The sequence below is a fragment of the Ambystoma mexicanum genome, chromosome 10, assembly GCF_040938575.1.
Source record: "Ambystoma mexicanum isolate Mex_15411 chromosome 10, UKY_AmexF1_1, whole genome shotgun sequence".
In the NCBI taxonomy this organism is placed as follows: Eukaryota; Metazoa; Chordata; class Amphibia; order Caudata; family Ambystomatidae; genus Ambystoma; species Ambystoma mexicanum.
This window is the reverse complement of record NC_090932.1, coordinates 1,402,435,049-1,402,457,716: the sequence shown is the minus strand read 5'-3', so window position 1 is coordinate 1,402,457,716 and position 22,668 is coordinate 1,402,435,049. Positions and strand designations below refer to the sequence as shown.

At 42.9% G+C, this 22,668-nt stretch overlaps 1 protein-coding gene across 1 annotated transcript in view; it reads right to left on the bottom strand.

Annotated features, from left to right (window-relative positions):
* Positions 1–728: 728 nt before the first annotated feature.
* Positions 729–22,668, bottom strand: part of FOXN4 (forkhead box N4) — a 101,393-nt gene continuing 79,453 nt past the window's right edge. Inside the window, exons 6-10 of the mRNA XM_069619429.1 lie at positions 21,419–21,546; positions 10,566–10,662; positions 9,543–9,750; positions 4,302–4,685; positions 729–2,536 (exon numbers count right to left, since the gene is read on the bottom strand). Coding sequence (XP_069475530.1) covers positions 2,286–2,536; positions 4,302–4,685; positions 9,543–9,750; positions 10,566–10,662; positions 21,419–21,546 — 1,068 coding nt within the window. The 3' untranslated portion in view covers positions 729–2,285. The remainder of the gene's footprint in view (positions 2,537–4,301; positions 4,686–9,542; positions 9,751–10,565; positions 10,663–21,418; positions 21,547–22,668) is intronic.

Sequence of the window (22,668 nt, the reverse complement as noted above, 5' to 3'; positions counted from 1 at the left end):
AAGGCCTTGATCCTAGGAACAGGAGTCTAGAACAGGGAGGCATACAGTAGAGAGGGATAACCCAAAGCATGCTCTCTGACCCTGTAGGAGCTGACATTTCCCTTCCTTTTTATGTCAAGGAGCTCAGGGAGATCAGTAGAGCAGAAACCTGTGGCACTCAAAAGGGTCTTTTGCCATGGAGACCACATCATTGATTCGGGAACCCCAAAAGTCCAGAATCTGAAGACAAAGATCAGAGTATTTGATGCAGATGTCAGGCCACTGCTAGTTGAGGTTGAATCTTCTTGAACAACTGCAAGAGATTTTTGTCACTTTATCATAATCCTTTTACATTGACTTTCCTGACGCCGATCATCATCCTTATATGGGTGTGCAGTGGTGAACAACTAAGAAAACATTGATTCTGCGAACCCTAACCAACTTGCCAGTCTGTGTGTGGAGTGTGGAACACCTGAGAAAACATTTACTATTCTGACCTTAACTCAGCTTTCATTTATCCAGTCCCATCACTAGTGGTTCTCATTGTTTCCTTTCTTTGACCCCTCGTACCAGACCCCCACTATTTCTTGTGAAAACAATAAGTCACATGTGCTGTCCTAATTGAAACGTGTCTTGGTTTTGTGTCCGATTTCGGGACACTTCAAGACAATGAACTTACTTGCACAAGAAACATTGTGCATCAGCTATGAATATGCCTGAAACAAATAAAGCAAGAACATGTGGTGTCAACACTGCTTTTCCAGTTTAATTCTGTACAATGTTACTAAACAGTGTCCTTATAAAACAGGATATAGAAATGTGGGATATGGATTTGTACATGTGAGGAACAGACAACATAACAGAAATACTGACTCTGAAAGTTTAAAGAGTTTATAAAATCAGGGCACGAAAGACAAATCTGGATTCTGTAGAGTTAGAAAATATTTGGTCTCTGATGTTGAAAGCTAGGTATTTCACAGTATCAAAAGTGCTCATTGAAATTCCATTATCCTTTGAGAAATCTAAACATATAAAGTTATTGTAGCACGTTATTGGCACATGGGCACAGAGGTTACGCATTGCAATTAGTCTATCCTTCACATCATGTGTATTTTGAGGCAGAGGGCCAAAAGGTTCAATCACAGATATGGTTTAAATATTTAAAGGCGTCTTAAACAGCTCTGCTGTTACTGTAAAAAAAATCAGTGCAATAAAGTACACTTTTATTGTCTTGATATTGGTGGAGTGTTTTAAAGGTCTAAAGCTTAAGATATGACCATTGTATAGAACAAAAAGTAGAAGGGTATGTTGTCATATCTTTGAAATTGCTGTATTCCAGTACTGGTCCACCATTATCACAAACAATCATAGATTCAATTTCCGACGTTCTGTTTTTAGAAACGTGATGAGCAACATTAAGTTTAGTTGCTACATATACCAAAAAAATGTGTTCCTGCAGCTTTAAAAAGAACACTGTAAACAGTCCTCAGTTTACATAATTGTTTTCCTTCTGACAATAATAAATATAAATACATTTACAAATATTAATACTGCCTAGCACAATATTCCATAAAGCACAATACAGTGTCATTATTCTAAGATTCTAGCTATAGGGAATGGAAAATGGAAATTCTACAATCTGTACACAGAAATAGATTTCAAGATACTTCAAAATGGCCAGGCCTTTTAAATGCAGGTCTATGATTCAAGTTTGCTTCAAGAGGCCCGAAGTGGTTTTTGTGTTCATAAATAAATTAATACACCTACTAATATACAATAAAAAGTTAGTGTCCTGCAAAAATGTTCTCTTCATCTCCAGGCCCTTTATGTTCTCTTCATTTGATCGCATCAATTATTTGGCTCTTTTACAAGAAATAGTTATGAAGATGACATCCAAGTCATACTTCAGCAAACTGTGGAAAAGGTACAATGAAGCCTTTGGAAATGGTACGCGACTACTTTGCTCCAATTTTTAAAACTGCCACTGAGTGTAAACTTGCCTTGCACTAAAAAGTCTGCAATCGTGATTCTGGCGACTGATACATTCCAGGGAATTGTCTCTTTTGTCAGTATGTAAAGGTAGTGGTACAGGTATCCGGATTGTGTTCTCTAACACATAATGAAAGTCATGCATTCCAAAATGCTACTCTCTCAGAAGTTAGCTCCTGTGGCATGGCTGGTTGTCCACCGTTGAGTGTGGTATTGTTTGTTCCGGGCTCGCATGAAGTTGGAAAAGGACATGACATCCTCTCTATACCTGTTTTCGGTAAAAGTCTCATAGGTGCATACGTTAAACAGGGAAACTACTAAAGAAGTGCAATAGGCTTGATTCCCTGGGAATGTATGTATTGGGGCGAAGACACTGTGTCCAGTGCTGTATAGGAAGTGTACAGGCCTGTGACCTGTAAGTCTGAGAAGGACTGTTCACTGCTGCTTGACACAGGGGTGAGGCTGGTCGTCCCGAGGTCACAGTCAGAAAGGTGGAGAGGAGAGTTGCTGAAGGCACCAAGGCTGTCGAGATTGAAACTGTCATCCTTCATTTCTTCCCAAATGTTTCCTGCAGGAGACAAGAAATGGTTAGGCTCTATTTATTTGCGTATCATTTTTATAGTTGGCAAAATACAATGATTTAGAAACAGTAAGATTTTCTTTATAAACAGAAATGATTCATCCCCATATTACGCTTGGCTATATCAAAGTCTGACATAACATTTAAAGAAATGATTATGTTCAGTGGTGCATATTTTGAACATGTTTTGCGATCGAAAAATCATGTTTTGCCACCAGTGGACAGTCAATCAGCATGTGTTTGAACCCAATCCCAGCTGTGTGCAAGCTCCAGAATACTGGATATTGCACAGATGTACAGAATCAACTTGAGACTCTGTGGGCGTAGTGAAGACTTTGGCCAAGTCTTGGACTCATGAACGCTACATCTGATCAAACCTTCGGCCATCTCTTCTGCCTCTGGGATAGACCATCTCCTGACCCTCTCCATGGTGCTTTAACACGGACGTATCCCAGTGTTGGAGCGGTATTTTAGGTATCAAGAGTAGAGTAGAACATGCCAGTTACTCTTGAAAGGGCCTATATTTTGGGCGAAATCTGGCAGCTGAAAATATCGTTTTACAAGTTGAAACCATATTCAGATAGAGTGATAGTGATAATGCTTTGAATGTCATACTCTTGATTTCATTTTGATTTGACAAAGCTGTTTATGTCGACCTTCTCTATTTATCTAGGATGTGCCTTAATACACGTTTCTCTAAAACATTCAAAGTAAAAAAGATGATTTGAAAAAAAAGGAAAATCATGTTTGAATTACCATGACTGTAACTTTCAAGAGTTTAAACTAAATACAATGTACATCGCTAAGTCTGCATACCCAATGTTATGCCTACTGCTTCTTGTCAGCTGAGTCCTTCAATGCATGACATACAGAATAAAGTTTCTTTAAGAATTCCAACAATGTAATTTAAGTGGGGTTTAGACACTCAGCCATTAAAACTGTCTACGTTTTCTAAATGAGAAAAGAGCATGTCCCGTAGTCAAAGATACCCTGTTAAAATGTCTTTTGTGAACTCTCAGAGTGAACCAATAATTCCTGGTTCTACATTATAAGAGATTTACCATTGATTTTCACAGAGTGCTTTGTATCTTTTAGAAGTAGTTATACAAGTCTCGAAATCAATGAACGACTCAAATGAACACAATCTTTCATAAGATGGTAGCACTGGTCTCTTATTTCAGGAAAAAGACAATCCCCGACAGCCTCCTGTGGCAATTAATAGGATATCCCATTTTGGGATTGTTGAAGACGATTTGTAAAATTTGTCACATAGTCCAAGGTACATAGGATTGTCATTGTATAATTAAACAGACACTCCTTGGAAATATAAATCACCTATTTCAGTTGCTCTCATAAGCTCACAAATTCAAATAGTACGCAGGACTGATCAAAACCTCTAACATGGTCATGTGAAATAAATACAGTTCTTGAATCAATATTTCCTGACACCACAAAGCACTTCCCACATATTCTAGGACTTGGCTTATTTATTAATCTAGAGTATCTGAGGACAGTGCTGGCGTGTCCAGGGAGCAATCAGGGGATGGTATTTTTCCACTGGTATATTATCTGGATACCATGTCATGTTTCTGTCTTGCAAACATTTATTCCACTGGATTTGTGTGGTTATCAAGGTTAAATCATGATCACCCCAGCCGTTCAGAACAGGGTTGACTAAATGTATCATGAATTAAGATTTAGGGAAGGAATGATTGTAATCTACAAGCACTGTTTACATATGAAGCACCCTTACCTTGTAATGCAAAGTCCATGATGCTGGGGTCGAGGGCATCAACTTCTGTATTCAGATCAGTTGCCATGTTCAAGAAGTCCACTGCTGCCCTGCTCATTATGTGCTGGTGAAGAGGACTGTGACTGGTGTCATGGGTGGTAGGAAGAGGTGGTGTCTGTGCAGGGGCTGGAGAGCCTGCAGCTATACGCGACTGGGTCTGGATCTGATGATGCAGGGGGATTGCCTGCAAGGACAATGTCATCACTGGATGCTGCTGCAGGTGGGGGAGAGTCAGCCTTGCATGATTTGAAATACGGTTCTGCATTGGTGATGTATCACTTTCATGATGCTTCTTAGCAGGTCTGCAATGTTCAGGTCTGTCTGTGATCAGCTTGTCTAATTCATCTTTAAACAAGTAAAACATGAAAAACGTTAGGTTCTAGAGATCAAGCTGAAATGCTATCATATCAATGCTGATCATAAGTTCATTTGCAAATATTTGGAAGTGCACATATGTTTTGTGCTCAGAAGCCTGTGTTTGTTATATAATCAGCTTCTACTGGGTCTGTATAAGTAGTATGAGCCAAGGATTAAAGGTAGGTGGTTTTACTGATAGACATCCAAGTACATCAGGAAGGCAGGAAGAGCTACAATACCACACAGAGGACATCAATGTAACATAAACTCCTGTTATCTCACACCCAGAAATTCTAGCAGTAATTCACACAACTGCACATGGATGTAACACTCACAATTACTCCACAGCAAGACATAGGGCCTCATTCAAGTCAGCCGGTCCTGAAACAATGGTGGCAGTAAATCCGCTGCCACCGTTGTTTCCGGGCCGGCTGATTCCGAGTCCTGCAGGTGGGAGGCGTCACTCCCGCCAGGTCTGATTTGGCGGGATTAACACCATCCGCCTGCAGGCGGACATGGAAACACAGGCTCTGTCATAGACGGAACCATTGTTTCCATGGTCCCCATCCCCATGGAGTCTACTACAGTGGCTAAAAGCTTAATTAGCGAGGGTACAATTTCTCTAAAAATTGGAAGACAATATCTCCTGAACACAGACACATTTTGCTAATTAAGCTTTTAGCCACTGTAGTAGAATTTCTGTAGTCATTCTGGCAAATGTGTCAGTGGATAGATCTCATGGCCCTTGTGTCTTCCTATAGTAGCAGGGCATGTCACAATTAACAGTGCTTGCTTGGTTTTGGAAACGGGAGAAAATATGTTCTTTTGGATGGGGTTGGGAAGAGGGGATGATCCAGGGCCCCCACCTAGATCTCAGAGAGTTACAGAAGGATCTGCAAGAGGGTATGACCTCAATTAATATCTCCTGAAAATAACTGTTGCCCTTCATCGGCTGTTAATTTCTTGGACATTTGGGATGCCAGACAGCTAGCCTTTTGTATTATTCTCAGCTACATCCTTAAGAGCACAAGCAAGTTTAGCAAAGATGTTTTTTTTGTTGCTCCAAACATCTATCATCATATTAATCCTAGGATCTAAAAGGAACACCCACTTTCTCAGATGACAGCAAGCTCAGGTGGAGAGCAACAACTCCTGTGTCCTTTACAACAGCATGTCTGAAAATATTGTTTTTTTCTGCTGATAAATCGGAGAGATAGGCTTCTGGGCCATGCAAACCAATATTTGCATCCCTGAAAAAGATTTTTTCAGTGCCACTCAAGCTAAACACAACAGGTCCAGATGTATTTCCTTATCACATATACGACTATCCTGATTTGAGCTGATGCTACTTCTGAAAGAAGAGGACAACCAAAAAGAAAAGTTGTGTCACCCCTACAACACCTAAACCAAACACCCCCCTGAAGGGTGCCCTTATTAATGCTAGATAATTAATAGCACATGCTACAGAAATTGCCGATCTCATCCAAATAGGTGATTATGACCTCTTAGCCATAACGGAAACCTGGCTTCACCAAGCAGCAGGATCCGCTCTGATGCTTGCCTTGCCCCCGAATTAGAACATTCTCAGAGAAGACAGAAACAATTCTCGAGGAGGCGGCCTAGCCATTATCGCAACAAATAATCTCACCATAAAAATAGAAACACCGTCAAACACCAAATCCTGTGAATCCTTAACTGCCAAACTCTTAACTTCACCCTCTCAATCTATCAATATACACCTCATCTATAGGCCACCAGGTCCCATTGGAACTTTTGAGGACATCTCTACGATCCTCTCAAATAACTTTAAAAATTCATCGCAAGCCATCCTTCTGGGAGACCTGAACTTAGGTTTCAACAACCACAAGGTTCACAAGCGAACAATACTGTCAATGTCATCATAGAATTAGGATTTACCCAAAGAATATCACAACCTACCCACATAAAAGGTTGAACACTCGACTGGGTAGCCAACCACAACTGTAATGTAACTATTACTGATAGTCCACAAATCTGGACAGACCATGCGCTAATAACCTTCCTTATCAATGAAAACACTACCCAACCTAAGGAAAATATATTGACTCCCCCCTTACCAACCAGAAATAAAAAAAACATAACCACGGACAAACTGCTACCACTTATCCTCTCAACGCCCTACCTGAATCACTAAACCCGTCAGCTCTAGTGAATGAATTCAACTCAACCATGGCCATAGCCTTGGACACTAACGCCCCTTTGAAAATGAGAAAAAGTAAGAGCAGAGCACACTTAAACACCTGGTTCAACCCTCACCTCAAATCCCTAAGGATTGAAAAACGCAAATGTGAATCCGCCTGGCGATTGATTCCATCTGAGACTGATAAAGCAGCTCTCATCAACACCTCTAAGACTTACAAAAATGAAATAAGGAGAGGTAAAAAAGAGAACTTTAACAACAGAATACTGCAAAGAGCTATTCATTATACTAAATGAACTGGAAAACCCCATCCCTACCCCGGACAACTGCGACAAAAATAAAATGTTGTGCTCCAACATCCAAAAAGCACTAAACGACAAAAAAGCTACACTTCAAACTAAAATTGAGAAAAAGAAACAAAATATTCCTCCCTCAACCACTCAAAGAGGTAAACTACCTACTTCTACCAAACCAGAACAAAAATTCAACTTCACTAAAGTGACTATTTTAGAGATTGAAAAGATAATACTCTCGCTCAAACCTTCCAACTGTCGAGGCGACATGTGCCGAGTCCAACTGATAAAAGATGCGGCCAGAGACCTATACCCATTTATTTCTAAACTCAGTAATACTTCCTTTGCATCAGGCACGATACCAGATAACCTCAAACAATCATCGGTCCTCCCCTCCTTAAAAGCAAACTTTGGACCCGTCCATCCCGACTAACTATAGGCCAATTACAACGGTACCATTACTGTAAAAAATACTAGACAGAGTGGCTTACTTACAGATCCAAAAACACTTGGAGCTTCATCAACTATTAGGTACCAGACAATCAGGCTTCAGGCCTCAGCGCGGTACAGAAACTGCGTTCATCGATCTCAAACCCCAGGTGGATGAGCTGAGAGACCTTGGAAAAACAGCCTTACTCCTCCTACTGGATCTCTCAGCGGCTTTTGACTTGGTAGATCATGATGTGCTCTGTACCCACCTGGAATCTGCAGCCCACTTCTCCACACATGCCATTGCGTGGATCAAGTCGTTCTTAAGTGGAAGAACTATGAGGGTTTTCTCTGACTCTGCAGCGGCTGACCCAGTATCTATCACATGTGGCGTTCCCCAGGGCTCTTGCGTCTCTCCTACCATGTATAACATTTTCACAAAGCCCATGCTCGATGATCTGGACCTTCTGGGCGTCACCTACACTAACTACACAGATGACACTCAGATCCTCATCCCACTTTCGGGGGATTATGAACAGAATTTGGCCTTGGTGAATAAGATATACCTCATCATTCAGGCATGGATGGCTCGTCATGGTCTATGACAAACGAAACTCATCATTCTGGGGAATACACAAAATATCAAAAAACTGAACAATGACTATTCATCATTTGTTATAGATGGCAATACCATTAAAGTAGCAAAAGAGGTAAAAACATTAGGTTTTTACCTCAACTCTTGCCTCTCTCTAACAAAGCAGGTGAGTGCGATGGCATCTAGCACCGCATACACCTGTAAGCTGATTAGAGCAGCAGAACCATTCCTGTCCACTACCAGAAGCCTCACCCTATCAAGAGCTCTGGTATTATCCAAATTGGACTATTGTAATGCACTATATATAGGGTCTAATAAATACACGTTGCCAAAAATCCAAACCTTGCAGAATAATGCCCTCAGAGCCGCCTTAGAAATCTCAAAAAGAGAGCATATCTCAGATGTCAGAAGACAATCTAATTGGCTCTCTACAGCGGACAAAATTAAACTTAAAACAGTATCACTAACATTCAAAAGTATTAATGATTTAGCCCCCAAATACCTAACAGAAAGATTCAAAAGAAGAACTTCCACTAGACCCACCAGATAAGCATATACCAACCAGCTAGTTGTGCCCCCATTTAAACTGAGCACTGCCGGAGGGAACAGCTTCCCTGTCAAAGCAGCCCAGTTGTGGAACTCCCTCCCTACCTCGTTAAGGTCTGACCAATCCTATCCACACTTCAGATTTAACTGTATTAAATGGCTCAAAGAAAACGACCTGTAACTGACCGACACCAGGACTACTTACGTCTTATCCACCTGTTAATCTGTAGTTGAATGCATACTTACATGCTCTTTCCCTAGCCTACTCCACCCTGCTTTTTGTCTCTCAATGTATATCTCTATGTACAAATATATGTGTATATAACCCTGTATATTACCCTGTGTACAAACTTTTTAGGGTAATCATTTTTCCTGCTGTCAATGTATCCTGTATTTACTTGGAATGTGTAAAAGTAATTTATAAGCTTAAAGTATTCTTGCACATGGGCCCGGATACCTTCGGGTCTGGCGCTCGCTATAAATAAATAAACAAACAAACAAACAAACATGTCTTGGGAACAAACTCTTACCAGGGATATTAAAGTTAAACAGCTCTAATCAAAGATGTACCACATGGTGTTCAAGGAGTACATTCATGTATGGGCATGCTATAGCAAAGAGATACGCTACTTCCCACAATGGTCATGCCCAACAAAACCTATAGCTGGGGCTCATGCTTTTATTAAACGTCTTGATCACCAATGATTCTTGGGATGGGGGAAACAATATGGAGTGCATCTTGGAAAGCAGGGCATTTCTTTGATATACCTGCAATTGGAAATGAAAAATAATCTGGTACCTACCTGGGTTTGCCATACTTCTGCGAATTGCTGGTAGGTCCTTTCTCTTCCATTTTTGCATTTCTTCTTCCATTTTATCAATTTTTGCTGGGTTTAGGGCCCAAAGGCAACCTTTTCTGGAGGACCCGCTCATCTTATTTTCCACTTTCTCAAAGCATTTGTTCAGGGAGAGGTTATGTCGAACAGAGTTTTTCCAACCATCAGGGGCTGTCTAAATTAGATTAAGAAAACCTTAATATATATTCTATACATATTGCAACTGCTCAATACAATTATGTGTCCACTTAATAAAGAATGGGGCTCCAGACTAAGAACTACCTAAAGCAATAAAAAACATCTTTTACTGATTTTGTACTTTCGAAATGTGGGTCCTTAAATTTTGCTAACATAATTATAACGCCCCTGTCATATCTTCGCCCACTCATTTATTACCTATTTTTCTCTTGGATTCTAATACACCTTGGCCATTTGCATCAGCCGAGTCTCCTGCAGTTTAGTGTTTATTCCTTCCTTCTACTCCATGATCATTTTCTTCTGTCACCCAATTTTCTCTTCTGTTTACCATCCTGCTTCACAACCCAACCCACCCTACTGTATCGTATCCACCCTGTCCTGCCTTATCCTCTCTCCCCATTGTCTATTTTCCCCATCCCTATATCTGCTACGTTAAATTAAGTAGTTCTGCCTTGTCAATGAAGTCACCATTTTGCTTCTTACAGCTATGCATTACAAAAAACAAACTTTTCATTTCTCCCAACATAAGAGTAACTCGGACATTTTCGGGATCTGTAAAGAGTGCTGAAAGTACTGTAAATGGCCCTCCTGTGAATTGCATATTTACCTTAGTGCTTACAGCTGAACCTTATTAATAAAGGAAAATTATTAAAAGCAAATTAAAACTTTCGATGCAATGTGTTCTTGTAGTTCCAAGGTCTTTGTTAGCTTTACCAAATGCAATTGTTATTTAAGTCATGTTGTACACTTATATACTGTGCTATTAATTCTGAGGGTCAAATAAACACTTACCTTGAAATATGGGAAGTGTTCCTTCATGAAGCCATAAATTTCGCTCACTGGGAGGCTTCCAGATTTGCTGTTCTTCAACGCCATGGCTATCAGACAGCTGTAATTGAGAAGCAAAAATTAAGGGAGGGTTCATGTAATTCAAATTACACCTCTTTTTTAGGTTAACGTTTTACAACGCGGGAGTCATTACTATTACAATTCAAATGCACACAAATATTGTATATCATATAAAGGAAGAGACTGAACTTGGAACTTGTGGTTCCAAACATAGATTCTGACCTATTAACGAAATTTGATATGCTTTATTCATGGTACGTTGCCCTGCTGTATAAAGCCAAACGTCTCTGGATCGGTTTATCATTTGCCTTCTGCCAGTACAAGGGCTCTACCAAGCTATATCAAATTAGGATGCCTTGGGCACCTGGCGAGAAACCAAATGCCCTACAACACAATATGTTGCGCTGCGCGATATATATTTATGTTTATAGACACACTGCTACTTTTTTCAAAAATCTCCCATCAGCAGAAGGGAAGTAGTCTGGTTCATGGGCAGATTTTGAAAGTGGGGCAGGTGCTTAAGAATTTTTTGAGCTGAATGGGTGTGGTAGGTTCCATGGGATCTATGCAGAAGTGTTGATGCCTCGTGTCCCGAAGAGCATTCTCCCATCGCTATTTTTACAAATGTAATGATAGGCATAGGGCCTCATTACGACCCAGGCAGTAAGTTACCGCCTGGGTCGTACCTTTACCACCATGGCGTAAACTACGTTTACGCCATGGTGGTTGGCGGACTTACCGCCCCATTCCGAGGTTGGCGGGGCGGTAAGTCCCCAATCCCCATTTACCCTTCCCCCTTCCCATTTTTGCCCCATAGGGCATAATGGGAGTGGGGAAGGCGTTAATTACGCCACCGTAAATTACGGTGGCGTAATTAACAACATGGTCCCTTAGCGCCATGGATTTTAACACCTGCTAAAAGCAGGTGTTAAATCCTCCATGGCGCTAAGGGACCTCGGAATCAGGCGGTAAGGGTCGGCGCTGTTTACGCTGCTGTAAACCCCTTACCGCCTGGGTCCTAATGAGGCCCATAAACAAGTCAATCTCGCAAGTGTGTATTTTATTGAAATGTGGTGTTCCAAAAACATGGGTAAACGAAACCAATGTCGGGGCTAGTTATCAAATGTTTTAGATGTCCAGCGTTAGTACTTTCCTCTTCAGGATTTTTTGTGTCCCTGGTTCACATCCCCAGTCCCTCACATCACGTACATATCTGAATCCATTTCCTGAGCAAAGAAAAGCAAATGCTGTTTTGTTTGCTCTAACTTGTATAATTTTCCCACTTTCACAAGTGAATCCAGTTAGTATGACAGGAACTCAATTTCTGCATGCTTGTCCATTCTGGGGTGGGGGGCATATCCACGCCCTTCCAGCCAACTGCTCACAGTACCAGCCCAAATGGAAGCTCTTTGTCTGTTTTACTCAACATGTAACATAGTGCTACTCGATGTGCCTCCATTTTATGAAACGGCCCACCCATCCACTGTCACACCTGTATGCAAGCTTGAGCATATAGTATAAACAATTTCTGTACTATACACTATTGTTCTCAGCCTTGCGTTCTGCTTTGCCCTGGCATTTTCATGCACAGTTGTTATACTGATTGGAAAAAAAATATTTTGCAAACAGGATGTTGGTACTGCAAGGAACTCATGCTGGTAACAGTAAAGACAGACACAAGTGATCACAGTTCAAGGTGTTTATTGAACTCTAATGGGTGAGAAAAAGAAAAGGCCTAAACTAAACCTAAAGCTAAGATGGGAGCAAACTACGACCATCAAATAATAATAAGGCAGTCCTAGTAGCGTCTTATCAAATAAAAATGGCCTATAGTAAAAAACCTATTGCCAATCCTTACCACCAAGTTAAAAGAGTGTGGGATAATTTTCACCAGAAAATAAAGTCGTGTTCACAAAATGATAAGTCAGGGTGGTGTGGCTGATTCTCCCTTCCCCATGTTTTTAGCACGGGACAAAGCGGGACTTCTGAGCACAGCACACTCCTGGACCTCTCCAGCACGAGGCTCACAATTTCAGTTCAACGATACCAGAACCTTCAGGGGTCATAGACTCTTCTCTGCAAAGTCTCTTGCCTTAGAGGGTCTGATGGATTAAAACAACAAACAAAAGTTCCTTCAGCAATCTTGTACCTTGGGCGATTGCTCTTCGCCCCTAGCATCTCCCTCCGCTAGGCTTGGATCCTTCTTGCAACTTGTGCCTCCCTCTGTCGGGTTCACTACGGCCTTTCAAATGCACCTTGCAATATGCCAAATACCTTAATGTCTTTTTAAACAACTTCCCACTGCAGACAACCCTCGACCGGGTTCACTCTTGTCTATGAAATGTTCACTGGTGTATTACTTTTCACCCCAACTCGCAGGTATCCCTCAACTGGGTTCACATTTGCCAAATATACAGTTTACTCTGCTTCACCTCAATGCGGTATTCACTCTCAGTAGCTTTCCCCTTGGCATCCCTCCGTCAGGTTCACATAGCCATCTTTCACACAGTTCATGATTTGCACTATTTCACCAGAAAGTGTGGGTTCACTTCTCCTAGCTTTCTTTCGGCATCCCTCTGTCGGGTTAATACTTGCCAGTTCACAATCTTATTAGAACGCAGGGCTCTCTTCCCCTAGCTTTCTCTCAACCATGGGTCAGAGACTTTCGATTGTACAAAGGATTCGACGTGACCTTTGTAGGACCTCTATGACATCTCACGTCGCCCTTTCCTAGGGTCTTCTGGTACTTGTAGTTTTCAACAAGAATAGGGGCCAGCGAAAGTCCTTGGACTGAGCACTCCTATGGCACCTGACTACTCTGCAGCTGGTCCTTCTTTGGGCTTTCACTAAGTTCAAATACACACAAGTTCTTTGTTCCTAGTTCTTGCGTTCATCTAATGTTGCCACTTGCAACCTTGGGCTCAACACATGTCGGTTTGCTATCAGCTTCCTCCGACTCGCCGGGTGTGTTGAACCCATTGGCTTGTCTTGCCTCTGGATTCAAGGATGGTACCACAGTAGCCAGCACACCACCCCGCCTGTGCTATCAATGCGGTTGGCCCCCAATCACCATTGACATCTGTTCTTCCACACGCCAGCTGTAACTCCCGGTCTTATGAATTCCCTTTCGGAGGCTTTGTGGGTTGAAAAGGCAGTTTCCTCTTCATCATTCCTCCAGGTCTCACCGCCTTTCTCCTCCGTTTGAACTGCCGGTTCTGTGTCGCTGTTTCCTCGTGCGTTTGACCTTGCTCGTAGTGTGCATTTGTGCTCTGCCTTTTATCACTGTGGGGACGGCAAAGGGCCATCAGTTGTGCGTGGTTATTGTCAATTGTCTGACTCTGCCTGACCCTTTTGTGGTGGGACATGTCAGGTAAACGGCTTTGGTGTTAGTCTGTTGTCTGTTACGTGTAAGAAAGTGTTTGTGTTGGAAAAGGGGTGGAGGGGAGAGTTTTTAAATATCCCTCAGGGTTGGATGGGAAAAAGGTGTTACAGGGAATGCGACGATACCGTGTCTCTCCCAACAGTGTGCCACTACCACTCCCCGAAGACCCCTCGTCCAGGTGATCCTCCCCCACTGGCCCACCCCCAGGAACTGGATCCAACAGCGATGGCTGTGTCCGGGCCACCTGGATGACAGATCCCCGGGGACTAGTAAATGAGACACCTTCGGGTTTCTCACAGTACAATGACAGTCCTGGTTACATGGCTGGTGGTACGTCTCCTATTTACAAGGAAACTGTGGAAATTATCTCTACCCTGCAGCATGTGATTTCTGAGTCTGTGTTGATGCCAGAAAACCACAAAAACACCATGAAATAAATGGGAACGTTTGGACTTTGTAGCTGGACTGAACATGTGTTCAAAAACACGACCACCTGTTTTATTTTCTGATGCACACAAATATAACTAGAAGGTGATGAAACCATTGGTTCAGTCTTTCAATGACCATTTGGCGTTTTTTGGAAAATATATACCAATAAAAACCCCAGAGCTTGCATTTCCTCACTGTTGCTAATGTAAAAGGGGGATCCTTATTGTCTCTAATTCAGTTATTGTAAGGGGAGGGGGGTGCAAATAACTAACAGCCTTTACCCGAAAGACCAACAAAGATAAATGGTAAGACAGTGGTGATAGCTTCATACCCACAACAAAAGGTAAATGTAACATCTTTAAACTGGTAGGCTGGTGAGGAAGGTAAGAACAAAACATCCCCTTTGGCACAACAAAGATGATGCCCACGTGATAATAGGGTATGCAGTGATATTATCGAATAGATAACAACAAATGGATTTTTTAACGAACCCAAAATATATATGAAAAAGAGCACATTTTAAAAAAATATACATATGTGGTTAGGAATGGGAATAGTAGTTTTTAGAGAGGAGGAAAAGTATGTTTTTAAAAAGGGGGGCTTGGGGTAGGGGAAACCCCAAAAGCAACGGGAAACAAATCGTTAGTTTCTTTAATATATGTTTTGGGTTCGTTCAAAATTCATTCTTTGTTTTCTAATTCGATATAATATATAATCACATGTAACCGATAATAGATTAAGTAGAGAACCGGCTTATTGACATTAAAATATGGGAAAGAAAACTCAATGTAGAACCCTAACACAAGGGGTATAAAATCATAACGAATTTATGAAAATGGTATTTATAATTCTTGAAGACATTTTAGGGTGTAAATATTTTACTCTCTGCTTCTGTTAGTATCATGATATGCATTTTCCTTTTTTGAGACTACTTGAATGATACTTTAATGTACTGCTTACTACCTACCAACCCGGTCCGTTCCCCACAATAGAGTAGCATGTTAAGGCTACATAACTGTTAGAAATGCTACCTAGCATGTTCTGTTACGCGTATTTTTTACAATTTGCCCGAGTCCGTTTTGAAGTAAAAGAGCGTTTCAAGATTTACGTGACAAAACGACTGCAATCGTTGCATTTGCTTTGTCAAGTAAACATTTTGAAAATGCTGAACATATGAACTATCAAACAATAGTTTTGCTTTTGGTGGTCTTCAGCAAAATAAGGCGCACTTTTGAATAAGAAATAACATTTCACTCTCCGGAGTACAAAAAGGCAGAGGCGTGGGTGATGGGGCGTGGGTGAATTGCATGAGAGAATAAAAAGGGGGAGGAATTCCAAAAAGCCTTAGCGGACGCACAAATAGTGACAATGTATCTATTAGAAAACAAGCCAGATGAGCACAACTGTGTAACACAGTTAACATTGATGTTTGAGGAGTCATGTTAATTAATATCAATGTTTTATACATTGAGGTTTTACACAAAACCACTTCACGGGTAAAGGAGAGATTAACAAATGGATAGTTCTTGTACGCACACTGTAAAGAAAATTTCAAAGGTGTTTCACTTGGGTACTATTCAAACATAGGTGTTTCACCCAGTTTGGTATTTGCTAGTGTGATGTAATTGGTATCATATCAGAGTAAAGAAGTTCTAGCAGCGGCTAATACCAAACCATGTTAGTGTAAGTGAAAGATGTCAAAATGGTAAAGACACGCTCTTTACTGTTCATCAGAAAACTAATTCTGAATCAACTGCTACACAGGCCTTTCCCACACAACTTGGAAAGGCATATTGTAGGAAAAAGCAAGGAGAATTGAACTTAATATTATCAGAAGCACACAGCCGGCAAAGTAATTGTTCAAGGATCTACAGGTTATCTCTCTTTAAAAAGCCTATAAAATTAAGAGTTCTGTTCTAGATCGTTTGAACACTAGCTAAAAAGGCGTTTAACCTGTGGTGGTGGGACAATCTTGCCGGTAATTGCTCGGCAGCAAAGATAAGGGTGCAAGCTAAGTAATGCTCCCCTACCTCACGTGTCAGTGTTGTTACCGGCAGGGACAACCTGTTTCCGCAGTTCATATCTCTGGTAACATTTGTTCTGCTGGACATTCCTCCCAAGGTTTCCTCATCTTAGATATATCTTTTTGCGGCAGCAGATCTTGGAAACTTTGGACAGCAGGGGGTGCCGTGCAGCTTTGCTCTTGAGGTCCATCTGTGGTTTTCGCCCTCAAGTCCTGACATGACTTCAGTATCATTAAAAATAGCTTGCATCCCTGAGCACAATTACTCTGTGCTTGGACGCTTTGGTACTTACGAATTTTGTGAGGCACACCTTGACATTGAAAGAGAAAGAAACAGGAGAGAGCTCTCTGATTGCGGGGTAGGATGGGAGGGTGATGAGGAATCTGTGGATGTTCCATCCATTAGAACAAACATTGTGGGAGGTACATTCGTCCTTTTATTGTATTGTGACCTCCCACGGATTCCTCATCACAGTTGCTGGAGGAGGGAGGAGTGAACACCCTTGTTATTACACTAGAACATACTGCAGGATAGCTCTACCAAAGCAGGTGTCTTGCCTTGACAGACTATCCAGGCAGTAATGTTTTGTGATGGTGTGGATAGAATACCACGTTGCCACTTGAAAGATGTCTTGAGCTGGTACTCCTCTTTGGAGTGCCAATGTGGCAGCCACACCTTTAGTTGAATGGGTTCTGAAGGGCTCGAGTATGTCTTTTCACATCATGGAATAGCATTCAGATACGTAGATTAGCACCCTGGGAGGCGCCATCCACCAATAAGAATGCTCGGAATGCGGACTGTATTCACTAAGGAAAGCCCGCGTTCCAAGCATTCTCATTGGTGTCGGGCGCTTCCCTCCCCCGCTCCCTCTTCACCAGTTAGCATTCGTGGAATTTCCCTAGAGGGGTGCTAATTGTGTCCTTTTTCCAAAAGGAAAATAAAAATAAAACCTACCTGTGTGGTCTATCTCGTCCCCAGCAGTGCTGCATTTCGGGAAGTCTGTTGTCCATGTTGATGACATCACCGTCATCAAAATGGAAAATGGATTTACCTGACAGCACTGACGGAGCCGATCTGCAACATAAAGTTACGTTTACCTTTTAAGCACCATTAGCATCCGTGTAGGAAAACTACACAGATGCTAATGGTGATATTAAACAAGGCAGCGGGCCGACCCTGTCGGTAACGGCACTGCCGCCCTCGCTAAGGGACCCTTGCTTCGCTCAGGCCCTTAACTTAGGCAGCGGCTGTTACCGACAGGGTTGGCACACTGCCTCGGTTAATATCGTCTCAATACGATCCATCTGGAAATGGTCTGCTTTGTTACTCCTTTGCCTGAGCTAGAGCCTGTGTACCCCACAAAGAGTTGTTTGCCTAGTCTGAAGGAATTTGTTCTGGTGAAAATGATCAACACTCTTCACTGATCAAGCCTATGCAGCCTGTCCTCTTCCTTAGAAGGGCAAGGCAATGGATAGAAATATGGCAAGCAGATTTTTTGCAAGAGGTGAAATTTGGACATCACTTGGGTGAGAAGGAGGGGCACACTCCGAGTGTAACCTTGTCCCTTGAGAAAATCGTAAAAGGTGGTTTACACGTCAGTCGTGGAAACCACCTTTTACGATTTTGTCAAGGGACAAGGCCACAATCAGAATGCGCCCCTCTCACCTCTTGTGCTGATGTGCTAGCCACTTGGAAGACCGTCTTCCAAGTGAGGAGCCTGAGCGGACAAGACTGTAACAGATCAAAGGGTGCTCCCATTTAAAAGGCCACTACTAGATTTTGGTTGCATGCCGCACCATAATCGGGTTAGGGGTGGGGGGTATTTGTCAGCCCGTTCAGTAATTGCAGCACAATGGGAATCATGAAAAAAGATCCACGCCCAGGCTTGCGCTTGATGATGGAAAGCGAGGCCAGATAACCCTTGACTGTCGTGACCTGCAGACCTTGCTTGGCAAGATGCTGTAGGAACGACAGGTCCTTTGAAGTCTTGCACAGAAAATGAGTAACACCTTCAGCTCTGCACCAACTGCAAGATTTCTTACAGCCTTCGTTGCCGGCCTTCTGGCCGAAAGCATCATCTCCATAACGTTGTCAGGGAGAACTCTGTTCCTATAACGTTACCTTTCAGAAGCTAGGCATGCAGATTGAGTGTGCCCACTCTTGGGTGAAGGGCCAGGCCTCCTTCCTCCAAGAGCATGTCAGCAATATGGGGAAGAAGCAATGGACGGCTGATGATCGTGTACAGAAGGTCTGGGCACCAAGTGCTCCTGGCACAATCTGGGGCAATCAGAATCATGGTTGTTCCGTACCTCCTCAACATCCTGATCACTTGAGCACTGATGGTGATAAGTGGGAATGCATACATCAGTGGGAAGTTCTATTCCAGGACAAATGCGTACCCCAGTACAACTCTCTGGGAAAATTAATTGGGTCAGAATAGTATGCACTTCCTATTGGTACTGGATGCAAACAGATCCACCAGAGGGGTTCCCCAAAGGGTACAGATCTCCAAAAGAACTTCCTGGCACAGCTCCCACCTGTGTTAGACCGAACTCTGCCTGCTGAGGGCATCTGCCGTTGTATTCTCCATCACGGCTAAGTGAATTGCTGTCAAGGGGATTGTGTTCTGCAATGCCCAAAACCAGAGCTGCATTGTCTTGCACAGGAGGTGTGACCCTACACCACCTGTCATGTTGACATAGTGCATGTCCCTGTATTGCCATCATGATCAGGATAGCCATTCCCTGTTTAGAAGGCAGAAGGGCCATCAGAGCTAATCTGATTGCCCTCAGCTCCAACAGATTTAAGTGGAATCCTGCCCAGATCCAGTTCACCATCAGCTCGTTCAGATGAGCGCCCCAGCCCTTCAGGGAACCGTCCGTACCCACAATCGCTTCCGGCTTCTCTATGCAAGTCCACCACAGGAGGTCCTGCTCGACTGGGTTTGGGACCCAAGAACTGTGACCATTGAGACCTAAGGGCCCACTGAAGAGAGCTATTTCACAACTGTGACCATTGAGTCCTGAGGGCCCACTGAAGAGAGCTCTTTCACAACTGGGCCTCGAGCACCTGAAAAATGTAGGATGCCATGAGACCTGGAAACCATAAGAATTTTATGGCTGGCAAGAAGTGGGTGTTTTGAAATTTGGTGACCATCTATTGGATGTGCAGAGCCCTGTCCTCAGAAGTGTAAGCTTTCCCTGTGGAAGAGTCCACGACCGCTCCGATGAATTGGTGCATTAAAGAGGGTGTCACTTGGAACTTCTTCAAGTTGAGAGAGAAGCCTAGCAGGTGGAAGAGGTGGCAGGTGCCACTGAGGTGGTCCGGAAATGGATTTGAAGAGCGGGCCGATGACAATCCTCAAGTACTTTCTATGCTTTGGATGTATGAGCACATGAAAGTAAGCATCCTGGAGGTCGCGATACACCAACCAATACTGAAACTCCAGGGCCTCTGCGAGAGTATTACCATCTTGAACTTGTTCTTCATAAAGAACTTGTTCAAGTGTCTCAGGTCAAGTGTCTCAGGTCCAAGATGGATCGTAGTCCTCTGTCCTTCTTTGGCACAAAAATGTAAAGGAAGTGCCATGTCTTGTTCCTTTCTGCTAGAGGTACCATTTCTATGGCACACTTCCCCAGTAGGGAGATTATCTCCTGCTGGGGAAGCAAGTCTGGAACACAAGGTGGCTGAATGGATGCGGGACAGTCTGGTGGGCACCACAGGAAAGGTAGGCAGTACCCCTGGGAGACCAGCTGTCATGCCCATGTGTCAGAATAATAATACAGCACCATTATTTGGAATGATGAAGCAGACGTCCCCCTACCAGAGTAGCATGAGAAAAGTTCTCAAAGTGGTGTTGAGGCCATTACTGTGCTGGAGGGGACTGAAGCAGGAGCTGACTGAGATGTTTTTACCGCCTCTGCCTCTCGATGGTCTGGAAAACGTTCTCTGCCCTTATCTGGTAGCTGTTTTTCGTTTTCCTCTTTGGCTGTGATAGCTGTAAAAATGCTTTTGTTTCCATGTTTGGGATGCAGGCTGCGTGTGTGGCATACAGCAGCCCCAGCGACTTAGCTGCCACTTCTGAACTCTGCCATTTTTCCAAACTATCATCCGCCTTTGGACCAAACAAGTTAGAGCCATCGAATGGCATGCTCAGCAGTCTGTCTTACACATCCTGTGCAAAGCCTGACTTTCTGAGCCAAGCACATCTCAGCGCCACAGCGCTTTTAGACATGGCTCTCCCCATGCAGTTTGCCGCACCCAGAGTGGAGCGCTTGACACAGCTTTCTTGCCATTGACTACAATACTCAGGAAGCAATCTCTCACCTCGCCTTCTGTGACGTGTTTTCCCAGCCTCTGATATAACTGCCCATGAGGTGTGGATGCATTTGGCAGGATTCAATGTTGTATTAATAGCTTTTAAAGCTGTGCTGCCTGATGCAAAGGTCTTCTCCGATAAGGCATCATATTTCTTGTTGTCCCAATCAGGGGGCAAAGGTAGGTATGTGCTTGAACTGTCGATAAATGTTGATGCCTGCACAACCAGGCTCTCTGGATAGGAGGTTTGGCTCAATCAGGCTGTTCGGAACAGCATTCTTATACCAGCAAATGTGGCCCCCGTTCTGAGTATCCTGTTTGGCTAGTGCCTCTGCCCAGGGTGCTAATGCAGCAAAAAAGAAATAATAGAATTTGAATGATGAACCTTCTTTGTTGAAATCTGAAAGATGTGCATCATTCAACTGCTAGAACAAATCACGTTTCAAGTCCTGACTTCATGGCACAATCTAAAAGCTTTAGAGTCGTAGTTGAAAAGCTAGTGGCCAGTGGCCACTGGATTTGGCTCATCTTTATGGATCACAGATTAACCAAACTGGCTAAATACGTAGGAAGCTGAAAGAGAAAAATGCATGCAAGCACCAGCCATTTGAAATATTTCCCTTCAGCCGAATATCAAACATTACCTGTATGAATAGATGGGCTTTGGGAAGTTTTTAGGGTGCAAATCCTGAGCATTGTGAGGAGTCAGTCGAGGTTGCGAATACTGAGCCTGGGATCCATAAGATGCAGTATACATTCCTGAAGGAGAACACTGGGGATTAAGGAGAGAATATGTTAAGCATTGGCCAATACGAAATATCATTGTTCATATGGTAAGTCTTGTAATCTTGTTTCAGAAATGTCAAAACACGTGGAAGATAATTTTCCCTAAAACTGAACAGGATGTAGTTAAAAGACCCAGAAACCTGAGGTTGATATTTGGCATATAAACAAGATGACAGGGTTGTAAGATATCATGCTGGCGCTATATGAACCTTTCACATGAAAGTCGGGTTGGGCTATAAACGACAACATCAGACCTTGGAAAATGGAACTATTGTAAATAATGTCTAGAACATATGGCGTTATAAAAATATATTACCACAAATTATGGTCAATGGAAATGTAGAAGGGACATGCACATTCATGCCAGGACAGAACATGAGTCGCACAGTGGTGTGGGTGACTGTTGCACCTATTCACAGTGGCTTTGGGAGTGCAGGCACAGCACCCGCATTCATGGGGTGGGAGAGGGGTACGAATGTGCAGGAGAGAACGGGACATGGCATAGAGCCATTCTTTTGTGAGCTACTCTGTTTCACTTCACACGTATATATAGAACCTAGAGCAGAAGGTAAGGATTTTGAATGCATCACAAGATGAGAAGCGGTACACTGATGACGAATCCATTGCTCAAATGACCATTCTACTTTTCACTACCACCCACATTGACTGGCCACTCACACACTGCTGGTGAACGCCAGCTAGTACCACGCTAACATGCACACATTAACAGCATTCAAACTCTACACCTATTACACCAGCTTGTCACACATGGCCCCCCAGCAACCCTCGACACACTCTTGCTCAGAGACGTTTTTATGGGAGGGCAAATGGGGCACTTGCCCAGGGCCCCCACCTTGTAGGGGGTCCCACAGGGCTTCCTGATCTGAAGAAGTAAGATTCCATTGTTCACCAGTCTTAAATAGCAGACATCAGGATATTTTATGGGGTGCTGCTGAGGCTAACCCCATTGCCTTTCTGTTTTGACAAGTACATTCTGCCCTGATCAATTCATCATGTATTGCTTTCTGTGTTCACTGTGGTATGCATAGTTTGTGTGTTGTTTACATCACAGCTCTGTAGCATGCTTTCCTTCCTGTGGTAATTATGT